A 13944-nucleotide genomic window follows, 5' to 3' on the forward strand; every position below is an offset into this window, starting at 1 on the left:
CTAATTTTTTAGTAGAGGCGGGGTTTCACCATGTTGGTCAGGCTGGTCTCGAAATCCTGACCTCGTGATCCACCCACCTCAGCCTCCCAAAGTGCTGGGATTACAAGCATGAGCCACTGTGCCCAGCCCATATTGTAGTTATAAAGGAAAATGTCTCGTTCTTAGGAGATGCATGTGAAATATTCAGGAATGAAGTGGCATGATGCCTGCAACTTCCTTTCAAATGATTCAGCAAAAAAGTGTGCATGAGAGAGAGAATATGAGGGCCTGGTTTTTCACTACTGGAGAAAGTTACAAATATGAAAAGTGGGGAGGACAGAATAAACTGTATAGCTGGACTTGAATTGGAAGTAACATTATAAACTCCTGGTTTTTTAAAAACATAGAATAACACATATACGTGTGTGTGTACATATATCTGTGTATGTGTCTATATAAATACTTCCTAGAGGACCTGAAGTAATGATACTTCAATAATAACAGTATGCCCAGTGCCCAGATATTAATTTCTAAGTATCATTCTCCATTAAAAGGAATCAGGGCTCTTAGAGAAACAGACTGACTCTGGAGCTAGCCAGGGAAAACACAAAATGAGCCTGACATATTTTGTGGTGCTAGAAAGGTGGTGGGGGCAGGGGGATTAGCTCAAAGAATGATAGTATCATGTCAAAAGAACAGAGAAGTCAGCTTACAGAGGATCCCACTAGCCCAATCTGAGACAACCAAATCGTCAACATAAGTGACATGATTAGGGAGAAGAAACCTTTATCTTACAGAATACCAACAAATAAATGTAAAAGGTAGCTGCACAATAATGTAAATGTACTTACCACCACTCAATTAAACACTTAAAATGGCTAATATTGGGCCAGGCGCAGTGGCATGGCTGTAATTCCCAGCACTTTGGAGGCTGAGGCAGGCAGATCACCTGAGGTCAGGAGTTTGAGACCAGCCTGGCCAATATGGTGAAACCCTGTCTCTACTAAAAATACAAAAATTAGCCAGGCATGGTGGCAGACGTCTGTAATCCCAGCTACTTGGGAAGCTGAGGCAGGAGAATCGCTTGAACCTGGGAGGCAGAGGTTGCAGTGAGCCGAGATCGCACCACTGCACTCTAGCCTGGGTGACAGAGCAAGACTCCATCTCAAAAAAAGAAAAAAAAAAGGCTAATATTGTAAATTGTATGTATACTATATTACAGTTAAAAAAAAGGAAAAATGTTAAAGGAATAAACATAGAAGAAATGATGAAATTGGAAAGCTCCATGACAACCAACATAGTAATAATTTTGAAAATAATCATAAAAGGATGTTAGAACTAGTAAGTCAAAGTTTGATGGGGTCAGGCACAGTGGCTTACGCCTATAATCCCAGCACTTTTGGAGGCCAAAGTGGGTGGATTGTGTGAGCTCAGGAGTTTGAGACCAGCCTGGGCAACACGGCAAAACCCTGTCTCTACTAAAAACACAAAAATTAGCACAGCATGGTGGCATGCATCTGTAGTCCCAGCTACTCAGGAGGCTGAGGTGGGAGACGCACCTGAGCTCTGAATTCAAGGCTGCAGAGTGAGCCAAGATTGCACCACTGCAACAGAGTGAGACCTACTCTCAAAAAAAAAAAAAAAAAAAAAAGTTTGATGGGGACCAAATATCTACATAGTATTAGATAAGTAGCTTCCCAGAAAATACTTATTAATCATTTATTAATTTGCACAAAATACTTAATTTTCGAAAACCCATGGGTACAGAAGGGCTAAAAGTATAGGGATAGAGATAGATATACCAGCCAGATACTAACCAAAAGGAAATTAATATAGATGTGTCAATGTCAGACAAAATAGACTTTAAGGCAAAAAGCCTAAGAGATAAAGTGGCATAATTCACCAGAATGATATTCACAATTCTGAATTTACATGCATTTAACATAATCTCGTATGTATATTTAGCAAATCTGACAGAATTGCGAGAAAACATTTAACGGAAGACAATCAACGGGAGCTTTTGGCACACTTTCTTAATAACCAATAGATAAAGCAGATAAAAATTAGTAAGATAAAGTATTTAAGAATACCATCAAGCAGTGTGACAGTGAACAAATATAGAGCCCCAAATTTAGAGACTCTGGATTCTGTTCAATATACCAAAGCCATTTACAGAAAAGTGATCACATAGTAGACCTAAAAACAAGTCTCAAACAAACAAACACAAAATTGATAGGTACAGATCAGATTATCTAACCACAGTAAAATTAACTTAGGAGAAAAAAAGGTAACCAAGCCTTCTCAGGCTTGAAAATTAAAAGCAACACCAATAACACTTCCAAACAATAATAATATTACTTCTAAATAGCTCCTACTGGGATAAAGAATACAAGTGAAGTCAGAAAATATCTGGGTATTACAAAGATGTGCCAAGGATACATAGGTTCTTTGTATTATACTCTGTATTAAAGTTTTGGTAGACTCAAAATATTTCAAATTTTTTTTTAAAAGCATGTATCAAAAAGAAGAAGATAATATTGACTGGTTTCTGTAACATCTGTGGCACTTTCAGGCAAAATGAAATTAAAAATCACTGGTGAGACTTCAAGCGACACAAAGAGCCATGGTCCAATAACCGGCTTCCTCGCCACAGCTGAGTATTAGCGCCTAATATGCTTTCCATGAAAGTTCCTGATGGGGAAAAATCATTACTCAATTCAATAACCCAATTTGGTTTCAAATAATTGACTCTGTAATAATCAAATCCACCCCAAACAGATTAAGATTTGCTAACACTCTTTCCCAAGGTAAACTATAGGCTTTCAGGAAATACTAAAACGCAAGTTTTAAAATGTTCTGAAAAACAGCAGCGCTTCTCGAGTAAATACATGCTCTCTCTTTCAGCCTGCTCTGCCACACCAACCTTCCAAAAAGACTACCTGAAAAGAGACAGCTATAATTTGAGTAAGTTCACTACGCACTGCTTCAAAACACTATTTTGTAGCATCAACTTAAAATAGAAATTTTAACTTACATTATACAAAAAAGCTTTCAATCTTATTGTAGGTTCGAGATTTCTTAGTTTAGCTATATTTCACTTCTTAAATTTAGTGAACTTAATTCTAACTGCATAAAATAATGTTACATATAAACTAAAACAAAACGTGCTAAGCTAACAAAGTATGTTAGTATGGATATCAAAATAATGAAAGTAATAGGTTAAAGATTGACACCAAAAATATGTATAGTAGATATAAAGAAAATATATATGTACCCAGCTTAACCCTATGCTGTTTCTCCTCTTCACTTCTAAGAAAAGTATCCAAAGTTCGTAGGTCGGTCATGTAGTCTTCTTTGTCAGTAGGTGAGTTGTAGACGGTAGGTGAAGAACGGTAGCGAGATCTCAATCCACTGCTCTCCACTGGTCCAACAGTGGTAGGGTATGAAGAAGGAGGAGAGGGGCTAAAGCTCGCCAACTATACAAAATAAAAGATTTTTACTTTATTTTTCTTTAATTGAAATTCATTTTGTTTTGGTTTTTAAGTAAAACACCTAGTAGAATGGCAAAAATCCACAATACTGACAACATCAAATGCTGATGAGGTTGTGAAACAACAGAATCTCTCATTCTTTGCTGATGGGAATGCAAAATGATACAGCCACTTTGAAACACAGTCTGGCAGTTTCTTACAAAAGTAAATATCATCGTATCATACGAACTAGTAATTGTGCTCCTTAGTATTACCCAAGGAGTTGAAAACTTACGTCCACACATAAACCTGTATGTTTATGGCAGCTTTATTCCTAATGGCCAAAACTTGGAAGCAACCAAGATGCCCTTCAGTAGGTGAGTGAGTAAATAAACTGGCAAAATTAGGTAATGGAGTATTAGCACTAAAAAGAAGTGAGCTATCGCTGGGCATGGTGGCTCACACCTGTAATCCCAGCACTTTTGGAGGCTGAGGTGGGCGGATCACTTGAGGTCAGTGACCAGCCTGACCAACATAGAGAAACCCGTGTCTACTGAAAATACAAAATTAGCTGGGCGTGGTGGTGCATGCCTATAATCGCAGCTACTCGGGAGGCTGAGGCAGGAGAATCGCTTAAACCCGGGAGGCGGAGGTTGTGGTGAGCCAAGATCGCGCGATTGCACTCCAGCCTGGACAACAAAAGCGAAACTCCGTCTCAAAAAAAAAAAAAAAAAAAAAAAGAAGTGAGCTATCAAGCTACGAAAAGACACAAAGCAATCTTAAATGCATATTGTTAAGTGAAAGAAGCCAATCCGAAAAGCTACACAGTTATGATTCTAAGTACATGACATTCTAGAAAAGGCAAAACTATGGCGGCAATTAAAAAAAAAAAAAGCGGTTAACAGGAATCTGGAGGAAAAGAAGAATGAATAAATGGTGCAGATTTTTTATTCTGTATGATACTATTATTGTGAACATGTCATTACACATTTGTCCAAACCCATAGAACGTACAACACAAAGAGTGAACCCTAATGTAAACTATGCACTTTGGGTGACAATGGCGTGTCAATGCAGGTTCATCAGCTTAAGAAATGTACCACTGTGAGGCCAGGCGCGGTGGCTCACGCCTGTAGTCCCAGCACTTTGGGAGGTCGAGGTGGGCGAATCACGAAGTCAGGAGATCGAGACCATCCTGGTTAACATGGTGAAACCCCATCTCTACTAAAAATACAAAAAAATTAGCCGGGTGTGGTGGCGGACGCCTGTAGTCCCAGCTACTCGGGAGGTTGAGGCAGGAGAATGGCGTGAATCCAGGAGGCGGAGCTTGCAGTCAGCCGAGATCGCGCCACCACACTCCAGCCTGGGTGACAGAGGATGACTCTGTCTCCCAAAAAAAAAAAAAAAAAAAACAAAACAAACCACTGTGAGGGGGTATACTGATCGTGGGGGAGGCTATGCATGTTAGGACAGGGGATGTACATGAGATCTCTTGATTTTGCTGTGAACCCAAAACTGCTCTAAAAAATAAAGTCCATCAAAAAAAAAAAAAAAAAAAAAGTAACTCATGGAGCCCAGGAGTTAGAGGCTACAGTGAGCCATGACCATGCCACTGCATTCCAGCCTGGATGATAGAGCAAGACCCTATCTCTTAAAAAAAACAAGTAACACATGCATATTTTTAAAAATAGAAAGTATAAACATCTGTAACTTTGCCACCCAGCGATAATATAATCCTTTTTCATATTTTATGTATTTTAAAATCTCTAAAATATACATAGCTTTGTCAATGTTACGATGAAGACAGCTGTACATAAATCTTTGACTGAATTTCTGATGGCTTCTTTAACAGATTCTTAAAACTGAAATTATTTGGTGAAAGCATATTAACATTTACTTGATATACAAGAATTTTAAAAACTGGGCATTTAATTTGCATTTCCCTATATTTATGACATTAAACACTTAAAAAATACAATTACTGGTCACTTGGATTACTTATTTTATTTAAATGTTTACTCAAGTACATTTATAATATTTTTCTATTGGGGTGTTATTATCACTTCATATTAGTTTGCAATAAGTTAAAGATTAACCAGTCTTGTAATTGTTAAAAGCTGTTTGAAAATAAAAATGTTAATCCTTTTCCACACAGATTTCTCTTTTATTTTTAAAATTAACATATTACATCATTTATATACTATATCTGGGCTATTATTGCATTAATTGGCCTATTTTTGCTTACGGGCCATAATATTTTACTTATTAAGTTTTAATGTCTATGGGGAAGTATCCTGTTACTCAAAATTTTCTTGGCTCATTTGTTTTTCTTCATTAACTTTAACAATGAGTAACTTGCATAAATCTATTTTTTAAAAATGGTAGACTGGGACTGATTAGAATTGCATACACCTTATACATTAGCATGTTGGGAGAAAATCTTTATAACAATATCTTTTTATCCAAGAACATTTTCTCTCTCTTCATCTAGTATCTCTTATCATCTCTTGGCAATGTTTTGGCCCCACTTTACTTCTAAAGCTCAATCTTGGGATCTTATGTTTTTTAATCAATTATGAAAGGAATTTTGAAACCCCTATTGGATCTAATTGAATAATGCTGGCATATATATGACTGTAAGCTATTGATTTTGGATATTTACCGTGTATCCAGCCACTTAACCAAAGTTTTTAATATTAAAATGGATGTTTTTAGGAAACAGCTTTTTAAACTTTAGGTTTTAAATGAACTCTTGAATATAATGTATTAATAGATTTCTTGCATTGCTAGGATAAATTTTACCTGGTCATCAATTATTCCTTAAAAGTTATTTTGGGAAAAAAAAAAAAAAAAAGGTGTTAATTTCTGTGAATTCAAACCATTATTTAATTTACAACTTTCACATTGTCCTATTTGTTTTTAAGTTTTTTTGGTTTCTTTTTTACAGATCCCAGGGAGAACAATTTTGTGCTTTAAGTTTTATTACATTCTATAAAGTGAAACAGGTAGTGGTGTTCTCATCTTTTCTGTAATTGGTAATAATTCATATTGAATACCAAGTATTTAGGCAGTCATTATATATGTCAGGCAATGTGCTAATTATGCTTAATATATACATTGTCTTATTTTCTCTTTTCAATAACAGGTACACATGATTACTATATTCGCCTTATGAGTTTAGGTAACTTGCTGAAGATCATACCAGGATTTCAATCCTGTTTTCTAACTCAAGTTTATGTTAACATGTTGTTTTACTGGATCAGAATTAGCTGTTCATACCCCAGCAAAATATTAATAACTTTTAGAAGATGGGTAAAAGATACACAGGAGTTCACTATATTAAAACCGGTCTCTTCACTTTTGTGAGTTTGAGATTTTCCATAATAAAAAGTCTATAAAGTAACTGTTTCTTCAAAGTTTGAAAGAACTCAATAATAAAACTTAAGGGCCCTACAGCCTTCTGAGGATGTATTTGATGTATTGTTTTTAAACTTTCTCTCTCATTTTGGTTTTCTACTTCTTAGCCAATTTTTGGCTTTTTTTTTTTTTTCCAAGAAAAGTAATGTATTTCATTAACTTTTCTAAGTTATTAGTTTGGTTCAACAGACACTGATGTAGCATCTATATTCCATATACTGTGCTAAGGAAACAAAGACAAATAAAAATACATAACCCTGTGCTCAAGAGGGTTACAGTCTAGAGGAAAAAAAGTGAACATTATTATAGACTGAATGTCTGTGTCTTCCACAAATTCATATGTTGAAGCCCTAACCCCCAGTGTGGCTGTTTTTGAAGTAAGGGGGTAATTAACCTAAGTGAGGTCATTGGAGTGGGGCCTTGTTCTGATAGGCTCAGTGTCCTTATATGAAGATACCAGAAAGGCCATGGCAGGGCAAAGTGGCTGTCCATAAACTACAAAGAGCCCTCACCAGAAACCAAACTAGCAGGGACCTTGATCTTAGACTTCTAGCATTCAGAACTATGAGAAAATAATTTCTGTCAGGCCACAAAGCCTGTGGCATTTTTTAATGGCAGCCCAAGCAGACTAATACAAGCAATTATTTAAAAATACTATGCTTTGTTTGGTATATAATTATGCAAATATTCTAAGGTGGGAATGTAAGATGGCATAGTGGCTACAAACCATGGTATGGGGCCAGGTGTGGTGGCTCATGCCTGTAATCCCAGCACTTTGGGAGGCTGAGGCAGGAAGACTGCTTGAGTCTAGAAGTTTGAGACCAACCCAGGCAACATAGCAAGACCCCATCTCTACCAAAACAAACACACTCCATAGTGTTTCCTCAAAAAATTAAAAATTGATACATAAACTCTACTTCTTGATATATACCCAGAAGAACTGAAAGCAGGGACTCAAACAGATAAGCTGTACAGCCATGTACACTTCCACCAAAAGGTGGAAGCCATCAACATATGAGTGGATAAACAAAATGTGGTGTATACATACAATGGAATATTATTCAGCCTTAAAAATGAAGGGAATTATAACACATGCTACAACATGGATGAACCCTGAGGACATTATGCTAGTGAAATAAGCCAGTTAAAGGACAAATACTGTATGATTCCACTTACATGATGTACTTAGAGTATCAAATTCAGAGACAGAATAGTGGTTGCCAGAGACTTAGGGGGTGGAAAAACAGAGTTAATTGTTCAATGGGCACATTGTTTCAGTGGGGAGATGATAAGTTCTAGAGACGGATGATGGTGACAGCTGCGCAATTTGAACGCATTTAATGCTACTGAACTATGCACTTAAAAATATGTTTTATCACCATTAAACAAAGGATGATATTAAGAGTATTTTCAGCAGAGAGAATAACTTACAAAGATCAGTAACAACACAGAGACATGAAACGTTATGGTAATAGCTATTCTCTGCTTACCATAAAATGTAAAAATATTCATTTTGGTTTAAATTTCTCTGTATCGTTTTCTAAATCTTCCATTTCAATTTCTCCTTAAGTCTATGTCTTATTTGCTCTGCTGATTTGACAGATTTGTCTATTTTATGGGATTTCCCATGCACACAGAAAAAAGCTCTTAGATAACAGTTCATTAACATTTGCTTTTATCATTTTAAAAATAGCTTTACTGAGATATAAATTCACATACCACACAATTCACTCATGTAAAGTGCACAACTCAATGTGTTTTAGTATATTCACAGGATTATACAGCCATCACAATCAATTTCAGAACATTCTTATTCTTCCTCCCACTAAAATCAATCCCCCTTTCTCCTTCCTTCCCACACCAACTTTAGATAACCACTAATCTTCCTGTCTTTATAGATTTACCCATTCTGAACATTTCATGTAACTAGAATCATATAATTATATGTGGTCTTTTGTGACTGGCTTCTTTCATTAGCATAGTGTTTTCAGGACTCATCCATGTTGTACCATATATCTATCATTTTTTCTGTATTTTCCTTGTTGTAATCTCTTAATTTTGACCTGAATTCTGAGTATATCTATTTTTATTTTTTAAAACAAAAATGGGTAGGGCGAGGTGGCTCACGCCTGTAATCCCAGCACTTTGGGAGGCCGAGGTGGGTGGATCACTCGAGGTCAAGAGTTGGAGACCAGCCTGGCCAACATGGTGAAACCCCATGTCTACTAAAAATTAAAAAATTAGTTGGGCATGCTGGCAGGCCCCTATAGTCACAGCTACTCAGGAGGCTAAGGCAGGAGAATCCCTTCAACCCGGGAGGTGGAGGCTGCAGTGAGCCGGTATCACCCCACTGCACTCCAGCCTGGGTGATAAGAGTGAAACTCTGTCTCAAAAAACCCCCCCAGAAAACAAAAATGAAACCATTTAAGGCTAAGAATTTACCACTGCATATAGCTTTTACTATATTCATAAATTCTGATATTGAAGCATTCTTGTTTTCCTAACTTTAATTTAACCTAATAATTTGGTGAGTATTTTTAAACATTTTAGTGGTGTTTTTCAAACCTTTATTTTTAATTTCTAGTTTTATTTTTGTTTTGGTCAGAAAATACAACGTGTACAATTTCACGAATATCTCAAATGGAAAGGTACAATATTCAATAGTATTCTTATGGAGGTTGTCTTACTAAATTTTACTGCTCCAATCTTTCGTGTCCTTATTTGTTGCCTACTTTATCAGACATTGATAATGCTAAAGTCTTCCAATACAATTGTGTTTATTGATTTCATGTTTCTAAAGGTTTTTGTTTTACATTTTATGATGCTGTATTATTCAATATACAGGGATTGTGATTGTAACTATTATTTCATCTTACGTATTATTTCTTCCATCAACTTAAAATGACCTTTTGTCTCATAATTATTCCTCCTCTGAAGTTATTCATTGTTAATACTACCACCTTATTTTTATGTTTTCCTGATATGCCTTTGTCACCTTTACTTTTTTATTTTTTTATTTTTTTTTGAGACGGAGTCTCGCTCTGTCGCCCAGGCTGGAGTGCAGTGGTGCCATCTCGGCTCACTGAAAGCTCCGCCTCCCCGCTTCACGCCATTCTCCTGCCTCAGACTCCTGAGTAACTGGGACTACAGGTGCCTGCCACCACGCCTGGCTAATTTTTTGTATTTTGTTTAGTAGAGACAGGGTTTCACTGTGTTAGCCAGGATGGTCTCGATCTCCTGACCTCATGATCCGCCTGCATCAGCCTCCCAAAGTGCTGGGATTACAGGTGTGAGCCACCGCGCCCAGCCGTCACCTTTACTTTCTTTTGATAATTTCCTGACACATCTTTTAAGATTTAAAAAAAGAAAGATTACTAAGGTAAAAAAATCTCAGTTCATTATTTTTTCCCTCTAATTTATAAATATAAAGATGTACAAGGCAGAAGAAATGACTGGAAAAGCGTGGGTACAAAGGGAGAGTTAACATAAGAAAAAAATTATTTCTTTAAAAATAAAAATTATACTTGATATTTTGGTCGTGTCACTTCTTTTGTACAAATAGAACATAACATATGATTTATCTGTTTTTGAAGCAAAAATGCAATAGTATTTAACATTTTTTGTTAACTCTTCTAACAGTCAGTCCACAATGAAACTGCTACACACAGCACTAAAAACATAGCAAGTGAACAGAATCACCCTGGAAAAGACTCTAATATGCAAAATCACATGTAATTCAAAGGAGGCTCCAAGTCAATCAAGGTAAAAATAATTTATGATATTAGGACAACTAGTTATCCATTTTAGCAAAAAACGAAAATGAGAAAATTATCATCTTATACTATGGTGGTGGGGGAGTCAATTCTGAAAGTGAGAAAATTTCTAAATTTAAAAACAGAGCAAACCACAAGGAGATAAACAGATAAGACTATTAAACATTTAAAGTTTCTCTCTCTCTCTCTCTCTCTCTATATATTAAACTCTATAATTAAACAGCAACCCAAGAAAAAAAATCAGAGGATACAGACCCAAAAGATAAGTGAGTAAAGAACGAGAACTTCCTGATTTAGCTATGCGGCTTTGAAATAAATGTTAAAAGTTACAATAGACTATTGTCATGTTTCTTATTAGCAGAGATTTATTTTTTAAAAAAATTAACTTGATGGTCAAGAGTGTGGTAAAACACTCTTCTACATTTCTGTGACAATGTGAATTGGTATAATTCTTTTGGATAGACATTCCCATCCCAAATTTATCAATAATTCTATGTACAGGGCTATTTAGTATACATTAAGTTTTTTTATAAATGAAAATGACTTAAACATTCAAGAGTAAATTATGGTATATCCATTAGATGAGTACTAAATAGCCACTAAACAGATTATTTTTGTGTGGCAGGACTGTAATAATTTTCCTTCTATTTTACTTTTCCAATTTTCTATAAGGATCATATAGTATCATCTTGTGAAAAATTATTTTTAAAAGTCGCATTTACCTATGAGTTATTAATTTTCACTACCTATATAAAAATTTTACTTGTACAAAATTTTCAAAATTCTATTACCTGCCAAAATTAATTTTAATATTGGATAACCAGTAGTATGGAATTTCATTACAAAGAAATATGTAAATCTTTGGGAGGTCAAGGAGGGCAAATTGCAAGGTCAGGAGATCGAGACCATCCTGGCTAACACGGTGAAACCCCGTCTCTACTGAAAATACAAAAAATTAGCCGAGTGTGGTGGCGGGCGCCTGTAGTCCCAGCTACTCGGGAGGCTGAGGCAGGAGAATGGTGTGAGCCTGGGAGGCGGAGCTTGCAGTGAGCCAAGATCACGCCACTGCACTCCAGCCTGGGCGACAGAGCGAGACTCTGTCTCAAAAAAAAAGAAATATGTAAATGGATATGGGCAGACAGTGTGTCGGTTTCATCTCCAGAGACTCCTCTTTTAACTAGCAGCTAGAGATGTTAGTCCAACACAGTAGCGACAGCATCTGAAATGACCACTCTTCTTTCAATGCCGCTCTTATATTAATAGTTTCATGCTTCAAGAAGGAGTCAAAATTTCAATTTGTCAATCCTGTTTCTATTAATCCTAAAAATTAGAACAACATTTCACATTACTGTGGGAGTGGAAATGAAGGTTCCTACTATTCCATGGAAAGTGTCCATATTCAAGAATCATTTGTACTCATTGGAAAAAAAAAACTATGTGACAATCCCAGCTTTTAGCTTAGAAGACACTCCAACATGATAAAACACACTAAAACTCTAAAAGGGTATACAAAGGCCTCACACGAAGAAGGAAAGAAAGAGGGAAAACAGGAGTAAAAGCAACTAAAGTAAAAAATTATCCTGGTTTCAACTTGTTTTAAAGACTGCTGAAAGATCGTAGATGGTGAACGTAAAGTTTGTTATCTCTGCAAATGGTAATTTTTTCTCTTTCATTTTAAGATGTTGTGTTTAAGATATTGTGTTCTATTCTTGGTTTTTAAATGGGTGTTCTGGGCAAGTCAAGTCTCAGTTTGCTCACTGATAAGTTTTGACTCATTAGATGATTTTTAGTATACCTCCCAATTCTAAAATAATGTGACTAGACAAGGGAAGAGAGTCATTACCTTATTATAACCACTGACGGGCGAGTAGGTCACTCCAGGGCTATAAGAACCACTGCCACCTGAGGACAGACCTTGCAGCTGAGGGCTGTAACCAGTCATACAGCTGGTGGTGAACTTGGGACTGGTACTGGGTGAACGAGATGGGCTATAACTCAACACACTCTGACCCTGAATTGAAGGGGAAGGTGGAGCGGGAGGGATTTGGGTTGCTGCCAGATCATGTGGAGGCGTAGTCTGTACAACTAGAAGGAAAAAAAAAAGCAACATATGTGTATGTACATTCAAATAAAATTATATGAAAATATATTTAAGCAACTAAGTCTTTTTCTTCAGGGAAAAAAGTTAACAGAGTTACTTGGTTGTTAAATCACAGAATGTATTATTACCAAAGGACACAAATTAGGTGTTTACCATTTCCAGAGTGCAAAATTAGAAACTGGTTTCAACTCAGCAAGTTAGTCATTTAATCTTAATTGCACCTGAACAATGGAACAAACTTACATGAAATAGTTGAATGTATACAAGTAGGAATGATAATCATTGGTCATAAGACAATTTATTGTATCCTGCTTAAGATAGCTGATGTCTCTTCCAGCTTTGAGTCTACGAAATGGGAAAATTAAACTGAGAAAGATTTATTGCCAACCTTTTCCCCACCCTTGCAAGAGATATAAAACACTCACCAGCTGTTTTCAACCCTAAAAGTGTTTGCTGTCCAGGACTAACAACCAGACTTGTTGGTGCCACAGTATATTTGAAATATCTCCAAAAATCAAATAAGGCATTAAGGCTGAAGAGAGATGCAAGGGCAAGCTCTGGAAGAGAACAATTTTTTTTTTTTAATAAGGGGGGTGAGGAGGGCATCTATTGGAGAACACAAAAACCCTCTACACTTAGCAAACTAAAATTACCTTCTTATTCCTCATAAAAACTATACTTTAATGATTGTTATGTGTAGGGCAGCTGGGCATGGTGGCTCACACCCATAATTCCAGCACTTTGGGAGGCTGAGGCGAGTGGATCACCTGAGGTCAGGAATTCGAGACCGGCCTGGCCAACATAGTGAAACCCCATCTCTACTAAAAATATAAAAATTAGCCAGGTGTGGTGGTGCACACCTGTAGTCTCAGCTACTTGGGAGGCTGAGGCAGGAGAATTGCTTGAACCTGGGAGGTGGAGGTTGCAGTGAGCTGAGATTGTGCCACTGTATTCCAGCCTGGGTGATGGAGTGAGACTCCTTCTCAAAAAAAAAAAAAAAAATTATGTGTAGGTCATTTACTAGTGAGTTTCAAAACAGCACTAATCCTAGCAACCCTGTACAATAAATATTTTCACCTTCATTTTAAATATATAAACCAACACTATTCGGAAGCCAAGTGACTCTTACAAGAGTAGAGAGTGAGTTAGTGAAGCCATGATTCTAAGTGAGGTCTGCTGATTGCAAATCCCTTGCTCTTCCCACT

At 36.5% G+C, this 13944-nt stretch overlaps 1 protein-coding gene across 4 annotated transcripts in view; it reads right to left on the minus strand.

Moving 5' to 3' along the window:
- The window catches only part of TMEM209 (transmembrane protein 209), a 40674-nt gene that overhangs the window by 24541 nt on the left and 2189 nt on the right, over positions 1-13944 (minus strand). For 3 of the 4 annotated variants that reach the window (XM_054497270.2, XM_054497268.2, XM_054497269.2), the window contains exons 4-6: positions 13165-13296; positions 12482-12723; positions 3254-3455 (exon numbers count right to left, since the gene is read on the minus strand). In XM_054497270.2, coding sequence (XP_054353245.1) covers positions 3254-3455; positions 12482-12723; positions 13165-13296 — 576 coding nt within the window. Of the gene's footprint in view, positions 1-3253; positions 3456-12481; positions 12724-12982; positions 13130-13164; positions 13297-13944 lie in introns of those variants that run through there. The other variant, XM_054497271.2, reaches the window with a different exon arrangement.

The sequence above is a fragment of the Pongo pygmaeus genome, chromosome 6 (assembly GCF_028885625.2).
Source record: "Pongo pygmaeus isolate AG05252 chromosome 6, NHGRI_mPonPyg2-v2.0_pri, whole genome shotgun sequence".
Classification (NCBI taxonomy): domain Eukaryota; kingdom Metazoa; phylum Chordata; class Mammalia; order Primates; family Hominidae; genus Pongo; species Pongo pygmaeus.